Source organism: Diospyros lotus, chromosome 2, assembly GCF_014633365.1.
Source record: "Diospyros lotus cultivar Yz01 chromosome 2, ASM1463336v1, whole genome shotgun sequence".
Taxonomy (NCBI): domain Eukaryota; kingdom Viridiplantae; phylum Streptophyta; class Magnoliopsida; order Ericales; family Ebenaceae; genus Diospyros; species Diospyros lotus.
The window spans coordinates 13,172,927-13,190,620 of NC_068339.1; the positions used below are offsets into that span (position 1 = coordinate 13,172,927).

Here is a 17,694-nt window from a genome sequence, read left to right on the forward strand (position 1 = left end):
CAATTTAAAATTTCATTCTCTCTCTTCCTTATAAATTTAAATTTTAATCTCTCACCTAATTTAATGAATTTTTAGAATATCAAAAGTCATAATGACTTTAAATACGGATTATTCTACTTTGTTCGAATTGATTGACGCACAAAATCATTAAAAATATCAAATAATAAAAACATTAATAATAAAACCCACTCAATAATTCAGGTAAACCCCAATTTCTGAGACTGCATTTAAGATGCAACCGCTGGCGGGTTGCATTTGGGATGCACCCGCAGCCTGCCAGCATGCAGTCCGCTGGGATGCACCCGCAGCCAGCCAGCATCCCAGCGGATTGCAGCTGGGATGCAGTCGCTGGCGGACTGCATTTAGATGCAGCCCGCCAGCATCCCAGCGGACTGCAAGACGCTGGGATGTAGCCTCGGGCTGCATATGCAGCCTACCAACATCCCAACAGATGCAATCCGCTGGGATGGCAGGCTGCATCCCGCCAGCATCCCAACGGACTACAGTCCGCCAGATAGAGAACTGCATCATCTGGCGAACTGCATTTTTTGCCTAGTATGGGCGGACTTCAATATAGATGAAGTCTGCCCGTTCAACTCGAGGCAATGCGATAATTTTAAGATGAGATATTTTTATCATTTGATGTCTTTAGTCATCTAGTGCATCAATTAATTTGGATAAAATAAAATAATCTATGAAATGAGTCATGCATCAAAGGTGTACCAATAGCATTTTTTGAAATAAAATAAAAGAAGAATGCAAAGAGAATATATTAATTATAGCCAATGGTGTGTTGCCACCTAAGTGTCATGATGTCATTATTCATTTTCATAACTAATTTTTTTTGCTTTGAAAATATGCAACTTTAATGTGTTAGATAGTAATTTTAGACGGGAGTTTTAGGAAGAGAAAATACGAGTGAAGAGTTAGAATTTTTATAAGGTTAAAATTGTCTTTCTGTTTTGTTTAATATAATTAAATTATTATAAAATAATATAAAACAAGCATTAAATGTCTTTCTATCTAGATAGATTCTATCTAAATAGATTTACCGTTTAAAAAAATTAAAAATTAAAAATAACTTAAAAACAATAAAGATGAATGAATTAATAACAAAACATTAATCCCTGGGATGCATGAATGAATTAATAACAAAACATTAACCCTTGGGATGCCTTCCTCTGTGAGGTTCCCCTCACTTGGTTTTACAATTTTGTATAAAAAAATTGGTAAATTTGAATCTATTCACAATAACTATGTAGAAAGTAGAATTGGATAGAAAAACTTGGAACGTCCACCGCATGCTAGTGACACTGGGACAACCCCAGGAGACACAAAATATTAAGATTTTGTTCTTTTTGCTTTTTAATTTTTAATTTTGAATTTTGAATTCATTTTTAATTTTTTGTTTTGATAGTCTGTTTTTAGAAAATTAAAAACATATTCTCTTTGTCATTTTGAAAAATTATTTTTCAAAACAGAAAGTTAGAAAACGCATTTTCTTTGAATTTTTGAAAATAATTTTTTAATAATATTTTATTCAATAAATTTGATTATTCAGTAAATTAAAATTATTTAATATTTATAAATTATTAAAAAAATATCTATATTTTAAAGTTAATAAATTTTGTAATATTTTTTTCATTATAATAATAAAATATAAATAAATAAATATATTTTAAATTTAGAGTTTATTTTAAATGAAAACACTCAAAATAATTTTTTGTTGTTTTGAGTTTTTTTTATAATTTTTTTTGTATTTTTAAAAATAATAAAAAAAAACACATTTTTATTATTTTTAAAAATTAAAAATTAAAAATAACTTAAAAACAGTAAAAAAAAAAAAAAAAACGCAGCCTAACCCTTTTGACGTTCGTTTCGCTGTCTGCATGGTAGTAATGGTATTACAATGATGCCGCAATATAAATAAATGCATGGTTACGAGGGAATTGTAAAAAAATGTCAAATGTCATTTACACGTGGGAAAGAAGAGATAACTGTTTGGAGAATCTGATGTGGATTGTCGCCAACCACACGCCATCTCCCTTCCCTCCTCCTCCTCCGATCTCTATATAAACACTTCCCCCCATATATGCATGCAACTCTCCAAACCAAACCAATATGTCCATGGACAGAATCTTCAACTCTCTCTCCGGCGAGGAACTCTGGGTAGAACAGATCTCTGAGATCTCCGAGAAGGAGCTCGAATTCGACATCGGCATCCCGGTCTGCGTTTTCCGAGTGCCCAAATCACTGAGCGCCTTCAGGCCGGCCGCCTACAGCCCCCAGCTGGTGGCGCTGGGGCCCTACCACCATCTCCGCCCGGACCTCTACGAGATGGAGCGCAGCAAGATCGCCGCCGCCAAGAGGTTCCTCAAAACCCACCGGAAAACCCTGAAATTCAAGGACATCGTGGCCAGGCTCCACGAGCAAGAGCCCGCCATTAGGGCCAGCTACCACAAGTACATTGAGCTCAACGGCAACACCTTGGCCTGGATCATCGCCATTGATGGGCTGTTACTGCTCCACATCTTTTATCAGTGGGCTAATGGTACGCCTCCTCATTACTCGCTGCAAACTGAATATCCGAACCGGATCGACCAATTTCGGTTAGGTTCGGCTAATTTAAATTAAATTCTTAAGATTCCAATTTTTTTGGTTTTGAAGATTATAATTTGATTTTTAGCTTTGGTTATTTAATTTTTAGTTAATTCAATCTTCAATTTTAGTTTTTAGTTTTTACCGAATAGGAATAGGTTGAGATAATCAGACTTAATTATAACTTTTAAAAAAAATACCACAAAATTACAACTAAAATAAATACATCTAACAATAATTCTTAATATTGGTTTTTCTTTATTAATTTTGGTTATTTGCTGTCATTTCAATTAATTTTCTAAATTTAGATTTGGTTGCAGGGTTCGACGTCCTCTACTCGGCTGATTTTGCCAGCCGGAAGCTAACGCGAGACGCCATTTACAGAGATATAGTGATGCTAGAGAACCAGATTCCGACGGTCCTGCTGAGGGAGATTGCAAAAATAGTGTTCTCATACTCTGAAAATGATTACAACGATGTCAGGAAGTTGCTGATCAACAGCATGGTTTACTTCTGTGAAGCCCTCTCTCCACTCGCAATCTCAAAAACGACTTTTGATAAGGATTACCAGTTCGCTCATTTGCTAGATTTGATGTACTTTTTACTCGTGAGCGAATCGTTGAACCGGAGCTCCGAGCCCAGCAAGCATGGCGGACAGGTGGAGATCGTTGTTGACATTGGAGAAGAAAACAGACATGCTGCTATAGGGTTTGGTGGTAAAAGGATTAACAGTATTCTCAAGACTGTGACAGGTAAATATATATATATATATATAGTGTTCATCATGATAATCCAAATCATATATAGTTTGAATGAGGATTTGTCGATAAAATTCATAAAGAGATTATAGTTTTTTAAAATATTTTTGTTTCTTCGCCTTCAGATAAGAGTAGAGAGAGGATCTTGGAAAAACTAGGGTTCGATAAAGGGAGCGAACCCAATGAAGTTCGAGAAGAAAACAAGGTTTCCTCAATGGAGCAAATCACAATCCCCTCGGTGGTGGAGCTCTTCAATGCCGGAGTAAAGTTCCAATCGACACCTGGGGGGATCGAAAGCGTCAAGTTTGATTCCAAGAAGGGGACTTTTGGCTTGCCCGTCATTACTCTGAACGTCAATTCAGAAATGGTCCTGAGAAACCTGGTGGCTTATGAAGCATCAAGAGCCGAATCAATGTCACATTTGGTTGTAGGTTTGTACACGGATCTGATGAATGGGATCATCGACACCGCAGACGACGTGAAGTTGCTTAGGGAAAAAGGTATTATCAGGGGGCGGCTGAGAGACGGCGAAGTGGCGGATCTCTTCAATGGGATGTCTCGGTCGATCGGGAAACCGGACCACCGGTCGGTGATAGAGAGGACGGTTGAAGAAGTGAACCGATACTATAATAGTAGGCCGAAGGTGAAGGTGAACAATTTCTTGAAGAAGTATGTTTATGCCTTCTGGAAGGTTCTCACATTTCTTTCTACGCTTTTGGTGATTACTTTGCTCTCGTTGGAGTCATTTTGCAACGAATATGGCTGCTCTCGACTCGTTGGAAAGGGTAGCAACAAATGATCTTATTAGCATATACGTACTAATTAGTTTCATTCATTAAAATGGTATGGACAAAAGTGTTTATGTAGTTAAATACTATTTTATAAATGTAATGTTTGAAATTTTAAATGTTGGTAAAAATATTATTTTTTACAAAAAAGGAGACTTTTTTCATTGTGACAGCACGGCCAAAGATGCCCTAAACCCGTTTAACAATGTAGTAGATCTTTGGTAGAAGTGCTAAAATTTTAGTGGGTTTCAAAAAATTAGAAAATTATACAATACTCCATTCTTTCATTTGTGACTAATTTTGTAAAAATTAAAAGAAAAACACAAAACATAACTTATTACAGGCTATTTGACACAAAAATTCTATACTTTTACATAGAATATACAACTTTGTGTAAAATACAAATATTTTGGGTCAAATATAACATAACAAGTTATTTGTGTCAAATCATGTCAAGTTATTAAACTCTTTTTATTATTAGCACGTGAAGTATTATATCAATTAAATCTCAAACTTAGATTTCATATTTAAATTTGTGATAATCGTCTTTATACGACTCCTTGTGTTCGTGCATTTGATTACGTCAAGGGAGATAAATTATAGGTTGGGTCTTTGATCTTTGAGTAGAGCAAGAATCAAACTCATAACTTATCAAATTAACACTGACATATTCATCTAACAACTCGAGCTATGTCGTGAGAGCTCCCTATATAAACTTTAATCGACGCTTTCACACTATATGTGATCACGTAGTTAGAGTCTCAAGTTAATTATCAAAAGTTGAACAAAACTACTTTGACTTGGTTATCATATGGCGTACCACATTTTCAACATGGTATGGGATATATGTTAAAAACTTGTGCTTTCGCAACATAAAATCCAAAATTAATTATGTGGAGATTAGATTAATTACAATGTTATCTAAAAGAATTGACTTAGGAATGAAAGGTATCAATTATAAAAGGCTAATTTGTCTTATTATAGGTCGAAGTACCTAAAAATTAATTAATTTGACATGGATGGATGCCCAATCTATCTATATTGGTGTTGGTGTGGGGTAAGTAAATTATTTGCAGATGAAACGTTTAATTTCTAATCTTGACGAACAAGCAACATTGTTATCTTGAAAGGATTATATATTTGTATAAATGTAACTATCATCCTATTAATTTTTATTTTTATTTAAAAATTTATTATAAATTAAGTAGATTTGTCAACTCTATTAATCTGACTTAGATAGAAGATAAAAAAATATATTAAATAACTAACAAAATAATACATATAAAATGATCATGATCGCATGCGTAAAATAAATTATTTGAATTGAACAAATACTAATCAATCACGATAACGATTATTGTAAAAAATATTTTCATATAAGAAACGAGTTATTGGATTGGATGAATGTTATTCAATGTCGCAACGTGTTAACTCATAATTAATATTTAATATTTTGTATTATCTTCTTGTTGTGTATACTATGATGCTTATATTAATTTTTATTTTTATGTACTAAAATAAGTAAGCAGCCTTTTCTCTCTCCCCCTCTCACTCTCGTCAAGTCCTTTTACAAGAACACTTCTATCTTCCTAATTAATGGAAAGATCATGTCACGCATGGATGCACCCATAATTTATAGCCAATATAAGATATAATAATAAATAGTTTCGACATTCAATTATTTATTTTTGCTATAAGCGAGGTCATGCAAATGCAACGTTTTATTTATTTATTGTGTTCGCATACTTAATTACCTATATTATATCTTGTAGAGCTAAGTTATGATATATTCTAAAAATTTAGATAAATCTTATTTATGAGTTTAAATATATATATTTTAAAGGTTTTTTACTTAGAAAAGAAACTTATCATTATTTATTAAAGAAAATTTGACGACAAATTTTAATCGATAAAGAATAACTTTATAGTTTCTATTAAAGTTTTTTTCTCACTAATTACTTTACAAATAGACTATTTTCATAACTTGAGTTTATAATATTATAATTTCAATTAAAAAAAACTTAATGATTGTTACTAAAATATGCCCTAATAATAAGTCAATGTCTCTGTGTGTTAAAAATTACAAGGGGGTATGAGCAGCCATTATTCAAATTATTTGATTTTGTGTTCATTTCCCTTAGCAATTTTGTTTTCTTATCAAATTTTCCTTGGGATTGAAAAGATCAACTATTAATAATGTGATTTAATATGATATGGATTGAATAATTCAGCACATAATTCACATTAAAACCTGATCATTAGCAATGTCTAGGGGCATCTCCCTTAATCAACCAGCTTTAAAATAACTGTTCATCATTTTGCAGTCATTGGTATTATTTATAGAACACTAAAACATGAATATTACAGTAAATACACAACTATTTTTTGAAAACAAAAATTATACCCAATAAGGTTAGTGTAAACTCTTATTAAAAATCGAACACACAAAACATGATTAAAATGATTTAAACATGTGAATTTTGCACATGCAACCACATGCTTTTTACATGTACATGAGAATCTTTGTTTTCTGTTGTCTTCCTTCCTTCATTCATTCCACAAATCCTAGTTCCAAACATAACCTTAAAAAGGGATACATTCAACACGGCATAAGACAACAAAAGGTGCCAAGAAAATGGTACTTGAAGCCTCTTTAAGGCTTCTGTGCAGAGAACATGATGAAAGACTGTTGAACTTTCTTTGTGTAGTTGATGAGACCACAAGTTCTGCATAAGTCCTCTATCTCCTCTTCCACAAAATAGCTATATTCACGCAGGCTTCTCTGCTGAAGAAAGCAAACAACTTCGTTCGGTCAATGCCAGAGAAACACACACAATCAAAAGTAAGCCGGTCATGTCGTAGGAATATAGGAAAATGACAAAATAAAAAAAATAGAATATGTCATGCAAGGCGTTTCCAAGAAATTATCTATAGGATAGTAATTTCCTCACTAGGTGCAATCGTTTTATGAAAATTCTAATCCCAGGATACAATGTCGAACTTAAGAAATCAAAATTGCACTTTTTGATTTCTTCAACCACCAAGAACTCAAACCCAACAATTGAGAATAAAAGAAAATGTAGAGATGGCTGATATCAAAAGTATGCAAGAGTATTGATGTATTTCTCACACTTTGCACCTCAAATGTCCAAACTATTTATAGACAATGAAAGGGTGCTTATCAATAGACACAAAAACAAAAGAACACAACCTTTTGAAAGATTGTGTCCCTTTGAGAAAGGACTGATCCTTTGGAAAGGTCACAACTCTTTAATATAAAAAGACATGACTTTTGAAATTTGAAACTATATGTCTTCTTAAATTTAAACTAAAGGACATGTCTTTTCATCCCATAACTACCCCTTTATTTAAATAAAGTAAATCAAAGAATAGATTATAATATATATATATATATATCATAAAACTATCAATGTTATTACTATTAGATTATATTTATATATAACAGGTCATTGTTGTTCAGACAAATGAAATAGGAGAATGCGCCAAGCAACAGGCCTGGGCTACCACGACAAACAGCCAAGGTTGATGGACAGTGAGACGGCCTGTGCGGTGATACTAAAATTTTGAGTGAAACGAGGAAATGAAAGGCTATAAATCTCTGTAAATAGTACAATGAACTAAGCCGCAAATACTTTTGGCTAATCTCTGGAGAAATTAGGACCAGTCTCCACAGAAAATTTGAGTAAATCTAGAGTACATAGTGAAAACAATTACACAAACACCGTTGACGACAACATGTCAAGCCTCTACCCTACCATGAGAAATCAGTTACATGAATTCTAATCTGGCAATCATTTCTTTCTATGGTCTTATCTTCTATAAGGCCTCTATAACTCATATACTACTCAAGGGTCTTAAATCAAGTTTTCCTTGGTCATTCTCTGCCTCATAAATGCCTCTATTGGTTTGCTTCTATTCAACAATTCCATAGATGAATAATTTGTGGATGAGTAGATAATTTTTTACTAGCGCATCACATCCAAGCCAACATAATTAAATGACTTTAGGGAGCGTTTGGTACAGGAGAAATTTTAATATTCCTGAGAATTTTAAGTTAGGAATTTATATTCCCATATTTGGTACAACTTTTTTTATAAAAAGAATTCTGGGAATGATTTTTAAATAACTTTCCCACAAAAAGATTTCCATGGGAGAGGTTGGGAATCCAAATTTTTCATGGGAGAGGTTGGGAAATGTTTTTAATAAAGAAAAAGACTAAATCACCCTTTATCTTTTTATAACCCCATACAAACATATTATATATATGTAATATATATATATATATTTATATATTATATATTAAATATAAACATATATGTTATAATATATTTATATTATTTATAATAAAATATTATATATATTAAAGTATCTATTTATACAAATATATATTATGTATATATATTATATATACACACATATATATACATAATGTATAAAAAATAATATTTTTTTAACTTCCTAAAGATGTGGGTCCCAATATTTTATATAGTAGAAGGAATTTATTATTTTTAATAAAAAAATCAAATAAGGGTAATTTTGGGAAAATAACATAAATTTTCAATAAGTTGTATTTAAACCAAACATAAAAATGTAAGATTCTAAAAAAAGAATACTCAACATTCCTGAGAATGTTTAAATCTAACCAAATATAGAATTGTATAAATCCTGGAAATCAAAGATTTTCAAAAACATTTCCAGAAATTATGAATCCCAAGAATTTAAAAACTTCTCCCGTACCAAATGCCCCCTTAAGTGACACGCAAAGACCAGCACTGGCACCCAAAACTTGAATGGGCAACATGAGAAATCTTGTGATATCCTCCCAGCTAGAAACTTGAAGCCACTAATTTTGTAATCCATTTATTGAGTGAATAAAACATGCATGATCAGAACTATAAGCTTGCAAATTTTCTAGCTTATATCAGAAATTGCTCACAGCCTTCAATATAACATTATTTTTCTTACTGCAGCTTCTAAAAAACAAAAGTAATAGTTAGGACATTTTAAGTTAATGAGAGGTTAATCACAATCAAAGATAATTTACACTACACATATAGAGCACATCATGGGAGTGATCGGCATGGGATGAAAACGGGCATCACCTGTTCAAAGGGCCTCAAAATCTCAGGAGTTGATGAACCAATTCGAAGAAAGGTAGTTCCAGCAAAAACACCACCACTACGCAGTATTCGAGTTATTTCAGCAATCTGACACAATACACATAGACGTTGATGATTTTCAACAAAGCTCAAAGTTATAAATCAACTAACTTAATGGAAACCCAATCAAATAACTATAGCTTGCAAAATTCGTGATTAGAAAATCGCCTCGTAGAGCAGAGGAATACATAGCAGATCCCGCATACACCACCTAAATATTGATGACCGTCATTTGCTCCCTCTTTTCTTTTCTTTTCTTTTTTTTTTCCTTTTTCACTATGCATAGGTTTGCAACAAAGATTCTCAACAATTATTTACTATGCATACGAAAATCAAACAGAACAAAGATGATTCCAAGTGGAGCGGCTCGACATGCATGATCCATTCAGCAGGCATAAAGTAGTTTTAATTCCTTTCTCGGCCTTTTGGCTAAGATAAGTGTAGTATCTGTTCTTATCAGATATAAAGTAGTTGCAAGGACACGTTCCCTGAAGCAATAAGCTAATCTGTATAATGAATAATATTATTTTTCTTTTATATCTCTCTTTTTCTTTTCTTTTTTTGTTTTGTTTTATTTTTGTTTTTGCATGTGCACTGTGACTTAGTAATGCACTATTTGGTATCATAATGAAGCTTATGGCCAAGCAAAGCTCTGAAAAATTGCTATCAACCACAGAAACAAGGTTTCAGGTTGGAGGGGGAGCTGTACAGTAACAACCATATTAGGAGGGGCACCAAGCACAGATTTTCAACAGAATCACACCAGAAATGAGCAAGAGTAATAACCCATCTGCCCTTTTCTTCCTTTCCATAGGCCCGGACCCTTAAGTGTAGGTGTTCTGTGAACAGGAAAGAAATCAATATAATAAAGTTGCAGTCAGTCTTGGACAAGACCAAGACTCTGTCAAAGCACAGATTTGGTATTGAGTTGGATGTCCAAACCAATGACTGCTCATTTTAGGTTGCTGCAAGTGTTGCTGGCACAGCTCATCAGAAGCAAAGTTGCAGGATGGATCAAAAGAAACACGATGCAGGTATCACAACAAATAACAGTGAATACTCTAAAGTAGAGATAAATCCAGGAAAAAAAATAAAAATAAAAACTTACTGCATTGGAAGGAGATGGCCAACAATGCAATGCTGCACCAGCATGAACAGCATCAATCGAACCTGATGTAAAGGGCAGCCTGGAAACATCTGCCCTTACCAGAGCAAGATTGCTACAAATTCCACAGTGAAACACAATTCAGGTTTCTCTTTCTTATAGAACAGTACTACCCCTATAGGAAGTCAAATGATAATACATGGCTAATTATTTGATCCAAAATACTTCACTGATGATCTAATGTCGTGGTTCCTTTGGTACAGGTGCAAATGAACAAAGAAAATCTTACGTGGTTAAGATTGTATTATCATTCTTGATGAAATCATAACACTGACGAAGCATATTCTCAGAAAAATCCAGAGCAATGACTCTTGAATAGATCCCAGATTTGGCAAATTTCCGAGAAAACAAACCACTCCCGCAGCTAACATCTACTAAAACACCACCTTCTGCAGGTTTAAAGTATTCCTGAGCCATTTTGAACTGCACAAAAGCAATTACAGCAATAAACCATTATGAGTGGACATTGCCAGCATGTTCTGTCATGTTCACAAGGTATTTGATCAGCAACTCCAAGAGTAATCAGGCAGACAGGGATACTGCATATTTGTAATGACTATTAGGAAGATGTCTTTTCTGCTTTAACTATATGCTTCTGTCTAAAAGAACCAAAATGCTACAAGATAATGCTAACATCATGAGTTCCTTGGCAACAGCATACAAAAACAAGAATGTGTATCTTCAGAAGCAGACATGTAATGGTGAATGGTTTCTGTTAAGTATTCAAATAAGCAGTTCAACATTGTTCTCGTGTCCAGAAAGTGTCTAATAAATCAAATATCAAAAGTGGGTCATGCCATCAATGTCACATACTAAGCCGTGCATTGTGCAATCTGCTGGGAAAGAGGAATGAAGTCTTCTCCAGTCTGCAGATTGGTTAGATATCAAAGCAACAAGGCCCAAATACACAGAGGTTTCAGTAGTGGAACCCACATAATAATGCTTCAACTTTCAAGGAGTTCAGCGCAACTTTTGTTCTCCATAACTCCTCATTTTGTAATAAGGTTGATTAAGGAAGCTTGAAAGAGAATTAAATATCTATAAATTGAAGTGCTTATTGTTAAAGCTTAAAAGAGGAAGAAGGGGGGGGGCTGTTAAATACATTTGATTGGTAATACACAAGAAAAGGCTCTCTTACTGTGCACATCAGATTCTTGATTATTAAATTCTCAATACTAGTGCATGGCAAGTGGAAGTGAACCAGTGGGCAAGTTAATAATGTGAACTGATATTTTGTGCACATTTTGCATTTTAATCAGATGAAGTATCTCTCAGTTCAGAAACAAAAGCACTGTTATTCATGAAATCATCCCTTTTACTAGACAAATTAGCCTTGCATCTTCCCCTGTGGTGAAGATCATTGCAACAAAATCAATAAACAATAATGTAAGTTCCAATTTGGTGTCATTATTTTGAATGGAACTCCATAATAAGCTCAACTACAAGAGTTCATCTCCAGTGCAAACTAACAAGCAATCTTACCTCTTCATCAGGACCTGGAAAGCCACTGCGATTAAAATTTTGACGCCAGCCTCTTTCATACAAGAATGAAACTAGTGGACTCCTAAAGAAGGAAGATACCAAAGTCAGCCAGGAGGATATCCTACCCAAAAATATCTCATATATTTACTGCAAATAAAACAAAACTCAAGAAAGAAAACCAGTAAAAAAATTCTGTCACTACATCCAAAAGCAAGACATTCAGGCTACAAAGTAAACAGATAAAAGTGCAGACACCTAAAAGCAGATAAATAGGCATGAATGCTAAATACTTGACCTGAATTATTTATATGCCAAAAAGTATATCCTAACTCAACAAACAATTAAAATCTATATGCCTATGATAAGTATATTATAATATCCCAAGAGCCCAAAGAAGAATAGTATATATCGAGGATAAATAAAGAAGGAAACAACACCAGCTAGATACCTTTTGGACTAAATGTAAACAAAGAACTCCTGAGTTAAGCGTGTTTGAACTAGAGAAGCTCAAAGATGACCCCTGGAAAGTTCGCGTAGACCCATCAGGATAAGTTGTTCTGGTCTTTCCTATCGCTCGATGCGGGATATTACAAGTAGTATCAGAGCCAACCTTTGGTGAAGGTGGTCCGATGAGGGAGGGGAGTGGCGCCAAGGCTTGAGGGCCTGTTCAAGGAGCGGTTTCTGGCAGACTTCTAGGAAAGCAGCTCCTAAAGGGGAGAAGATCTGGGACCAGTTGTAAAGTCATATGACGAGGACGTCATGTGCTCAAAGGGAAGAGAATGTAATACCTCAAGAGCCCAAAGAAAAATAGTATATATCGAGGATAAGTAAGAAATGAAACAACACCAGCTGGATACTTTTTGAGTTGAATGTAGACAAAGAACTCTTAGGTTAAGGGTGCTTAAGCTGAGGAAGCTCAAGGATGGATGACCCCTAGGAAGTTTGCATAGGCCCATCAGAATAAATTGTTCTGATCCTTCCTATCGCTCGATGCGAGATGTTACATATATCCTAACTCAACAAACAATTAATATTTATATACCTATGATATATATAACGTGAACAGGCTCTCACCAGAGTTCGCAAACATGATGGAACTTCATTCATTACTACATAAATTATTGAACTCTCAAGTCTACAATTTGTACCATGGGAAAATGGACAACAATATCATTCGTACCGAAATAACTCTGTCCGAGCAGGTTGGTACTCTGTGTAGTCCTTTGTTCCAGCAGTTACAGTGAGATCCAGATAAATGTTTTTGCTAGAGTAGGACTTGTTGCATCTATTACATTTGAAACCAGACCTGTAAATTGCAGGCCTGCAGATTTGGCAGATTCTCAATCAGAACTAGCAAGATAATGCATGCTACGAAAAGAAAAGATAATAATGCCATTACACATGACACAGCCTATTCTGATTTTTAACTTACAAATTAAAACCTGGAGGGCCTTTCCTTATTAGCTGTTCAAAACATACAGGACATGCAAACAATTCAACTTCAGATGTCTCTTGAGGCTGAGTAACTGAACCCTGAAAAAAAATATCCTATCACCCCAATATTCACTATTGAGGAAGGATGAGGAACCCAAAATAAATTGGAAGAAGAAAAGTAATGCTGAATTCTTATATGTTAAGCAATATCGGTTGATAAAAGAAATATAATGCTCCTGTAAGTTGTATCACTGCCAATAGACATGATGAGAGAAGTTCCATGTGAAGTATCCATTAGCAAAAACAGTAAACATCAAAGATTTAATTTGAAGACAGGATGAACTGATAAAGCATCAGTAATGGTGCTCATTATGTGCCTCCAAATCAAGGTAGTTATGACTCTCAAAATCAGATATTTTTCAAATGACAATAGGACCTGCAGCATAAATGGAAACAACCCAAACTGAATATGTTATGGCTTCTTAATTTTGGAAGCCTTATTTCCAACTTTTAAACTATAAACCTCTATTTGATTTTTATAATTAACATACCTAGGAAAAACAGGATTATAATAACAAACAAATCTAGACCACGTAATAAGATACATGATATTTTCAAAAGGCAGAAAAGTTTGCAATTCAATTGAATTGAGCAAGGGAGTCAGAGGTCACCATGTCAATTCTTATTTCTGTAGCACAGTACAAGCAGGAAACGAAGGCAGACGCACATACATGCACCAAAAAAAAAAGAAAAGATTAATTATGGTGTTGCATGTTTATATATTAGCATGGTATTGCATATATACATTATACATATTTGAAAGTCTCCACCAAAAAAATCCAACCCAGTTTATGTGGCCTATTATACTTCTAATTTGAATTTAAAAGAATATAATCAATTTCCCAATGACCAATTCTCTAGATTTATGTTTAAATATAATTACAATGCCCAAACTTTATTCAAATAAACCAAAGGACATTTATCTAAATTTATGAAACATAAATTTCTTCTTCAAACTTTGTATCCAACAAGTAAGAAGCATAAAACCGAAATGAGTTGAGTATAATTTTGCTTTCCATAAATATAAAATGAGAACTTTATTTTAAAAAATAGCAACAGGAGAAAATACTAACAATGTACTTGAAACCAAAGACTCTAAGGCTAAGAAGTACATTTTTTTAATGTACAAAACAACATTGACATTGACATGGTATTTTCCTCAATAATGCACAATACAACAGGAACATGCCAATATAGAAAATGCATGGTTTTATGTGTATGAACAAATTATATTATGTGTCTGCACGTGAAAATTCATAAACAAGTTCAATATCTTATTTCTTATTTTTTACACTATAAACACATTATATTCATAAACAAGTTCAATATCTTGACTGAGAAAATTCATGACATTGAAAAGCCAAGACAAAAGACTAATAAATATAATTATATTGTTGTTATTTTATACATGATTTATGATCTTATTCTTTTAACTTGTAATGTGAGTTCAATTTCTTTAATGATGAACAACCAGGTTCTTTAAGTGATGGGCATGCATTTTCTTACTATTGTTATGACTATCCCAAATGCCCTAATAAGAGTCTGATTCTAAGAAGAATTTAGAAAAATAGTATGACATGCTTAAGCAAGAATCTGATATGGGAAAGCCAATAAATTATTGGTGTCCAATGCAATATATTAAAGAATTATATGATATGGAAGTAGTCCTTGAAGTACCGATGTCCAATAGAACAATAAACCTTCTTAAAAGTATAGGTGCTTCTTAAAACATTTCTTCCCTCAGGCTTTTTTTTTTTTTGCCAAATCTTTATGCTACTACTAATGATCAACAGCTCCCTCCCTCCCTCAACACACACACAAAAACTTATTTCTGAGAGCAATCTTAATTACTCAACATCTACGAAGAGGGGAAGAACTCCCTCCCTCAACACACACACACACAAACTTATTTCTCAGAACAATTGTTCAAAGAAGAATAGGAGTAGATCAAAGAAAATAGCCATAAACAAGAACAAGAGAAATCCAAGTAACTAATTTTGGACAGAAATTGAACGACAGTATAAACTGCCACTTGCATAGACGGATGCATCAGAGGAATCCCATTTGAAAATTATTGAATGGATCAAAGCACTTCATTGTATTCACCCTATTGATATCCATCAGCTACCTTCTCACCACCAGAGAAAACCCAATGAAAAATTGGAATACTAATAATTCCTCATAGGCGCACTCACACAGAAACAATGATAAAAACAAGTTCATTCTCACAGTCGATAACCTCATCACCGAGGATAACCAGCAAACAACCATATCCCTTATCATAGTCATGCCACCCTTAGGCATAAAAGGTCCAAGTATGGCTACTGGTATGATATGAACTCACTTGGCATTTTAAGCCTTTGATGTACTTTTTCAACTTGTGCCTTATATATTCTTGCATATATTTCTCTTCCAAACTCCGAGCCAACTTTGACTTAAGCGTAGGAGAGTCCACCTTAGGCACACTCCAAAACGACTTTCTCTTGTGGTTGCAGATATCTCAACTCGCCACACAACACGAGGCACTAAAGATCCTACCAGTAGAATGCAGTCAGCACACTCCAAATTTCAACATCACAACTCTACAGGGATATGGATAGTATACTGATCCGCACTTAATAAAGGCAATTTTTAAAAGAAAACAACCAACTAATATTCAACTCTTTATAAGCCTAACCCCCATTAGTCTACAAAATTACCATCAAATTCAGAGACTGCAGTTAGAGAAAAATCAAACTTTCTAGCTTCCTGAACTTCTTTTGTTTCCAAAATAACCATTACTGACCCATATACACGAAAACGAAGCAGATAAGAAGCATAGAAGCTATCATATTTTCTTGGCAACCAAACAGAGAGAGGTAGAGAGTGAATACCCGTTCTAGAACCACCACAGAGGCTGCGCGGACTCCGAAGCGAAACGATGGAGGGGAGAAGCGGGGAAGGGGACGAACTTGGGAATGGTGAGAAAGCAAAGGGCATTTCGGATATAAGGAGTGGTCAAGAGGACGAATCGAAGGCGAAGAAGAAGGAATAGCCATAGAAAATTGATGGGTTTTCAGGCTCAAAGTTCGTTCTTTCTCTCACAGAAACAACGAATGCTCGAAGACCCACATATGAGCAACACCCTTTTATATGGCCATGGTTTGGTGAGCGTTGTGAATTGCCCCAGCTGCGTGGAGAAACCGTGTACACGTTCTTAAATATTTTCATTTCCACTCCTAAAAACTGGATCTTTAATTCTTTACTCTGTGTAAAGAATATTTACTTTTTGAACCCCACACTATATTTCAGTATCAATTTATTTTATCATTGATAAATCGTATTTGAAGATTAGCCAATTAGAGGTGCAGCATCTAGTTTGGAAGAATATAGAAGCAAATATAGTTTGAATGTATTTTAAAATTATATTAATAAATAAAAATGTAAATAGCAATTCAAAAATTTTGTGAGAAGTTAGAAAAAAATATTTGTATAAAATTTCTATACAATAAGCAAAAAGAATTTGGCTAAAAATTTTTGACACAATGAGCTTTAAATTCGATTGTTCAGTATGTTTTTAAGAATAAATAAATTATCATCTTTATCATTTTACTCGAACAAGTACTCACAAAATCCAATGAAAAAATATACAATGCATATCTATAATGATATTTGAAAATAAATGTGACAAATGAGCCACCTGTGCTTGGTCAATATCAGGTGTAAAGATTATTTTGTTAGGTCATCTTTAATCACACTTCTTATTTTATTTTATATTATATTATAAATAATTCACTCCCTATTCTAATTTTACTTAGAAAATTATGCGTACTCCAACCACATTTCCTATTCTCCTTCCTATCACACTTTCTATCACATTTATTTATTAATAAATTTTAATTATATTTATTTTACCTCACTTATAATTTTTATTATTATAAGATTTTATTATTTATTTGATAATTTAATAATAAATATGACGGTATTAAAATTTTATAATATTTAATATATTTACAAATAAATTTACTAATATTTTTTAAAAATGATTATTTAACAAAATTATTTAAAATATTTTCATGATTCGAAATTTAATTGTCAAACTGTGCAAAAAATCACAAAAATAAATACTATCCTTGTGATATAATAATTATTATTTTAAATACAACATTAAATAATCTAATTGAGTAATTTTGACATTCATTTTTAGGATCAATTTCAAAACATTACATTAAAACATATAGAAAAATTAT

At 33.4% G+C, this 17,694-nt stretch overlaps 2 protein-coding genes and 1 pseudogene across 7 annotated transcripts; 2 read left to right on the plus strand and 1 right to left on the minus strand.

Moving 5' to 3' along the window:
* Nucleotides 1-2,110: 2,110 nt before the first annotated feature.
* On the plus strand, nucleotides 2,111-4,275 carry LOC127794013 (putative UPF0481 protein At3g02645). 3 transcript variants are annotated; one of them, XM_052324867.1, is made up of 3 exons: nucleotides 2,111-2,614; nucleotides 2,919-3,350; nucleotides 3,482-4,275. In XM_052324867.1, exons 1-3 carry the CDS (start codon nucleotides 2,122-2,124, stop codon nucleotides 4,153-4,155), a joined length of 1,599 nt encoding a protein of 532 aa, XP_052180827.1. In that variant the 5' UTR covers nucleotides 2,111-2,121; the 3' UTR covers nucleotides 4,156-4,275. The 3 variants fall into 3 exon arrangements, with proteins under 3 accessions (XP_052180827.1, XP_052180828.1, XP_052180829.1); XM_052324868.1 differs by having other exon boundaries at nucleotides 2,111-2,551; nucleotides 2,907-3,350; XM_052324869.1 differs by having other exon boundaries at nucleotides 2,111-2,551.
* A 2,321-nt stretch (nucleotides 4,276-6,596) lies between these two features.
* On the minus strand, nucleotides 6,597-16,625 carry LOC127793711 (uncharacterized methyltransferase At2g41040, chloroplastic). 4 transcript variants are annotated; one of them, XM_052324399.1, is made up of 8 exons: nucleotides 16,339-16,625; nucleotides 13,404-13,519; nucleotides 13,152-13,292; nucleotides 11,972-12,053; nucleotides 10,719-10,912; nucleotides 10,433-10,544; nucleotides 9,268-9,372; nucleotides 6,597-6,926 (listed from the first exon to the last, which is right to left on the minus strand). In XM_052324399.1, exons 1-8 carry the CDS (start codon nucleotides 16,501-16,503, stop codon nucleotides 6,798-6,800), a joined length of 1,044 nt encoding a protein of 347 aa, XP_052180359.1. In that variant the 5' UTR covers nucleotides 16,504-16,625; the 3' UTR covers nucleotides 6,597-6,797. The 4 variants fall into 4 exon arrangements, with proteins under 4 accessions (XP_052180359.1, XP_052180358.1, XP_052180361.1 ...); XM_052324398.1 differs by having other exon boundaries at nucleotides 6,597-6,929; nucleotides 16,339-16,622; XM_052324401.1 differs by having other exon boundaries at nucleotides 13,404-13,504; nucleotides 16,339-16,621.
* On the plus strand, nucleotides 9,733-9,869 carry LOC127796095 (U2 spliceosomal RNA; annotated as a pseudogene).
* Nucleotides 16,626-17,694: the final 1,069 nt, after the last annotated feature.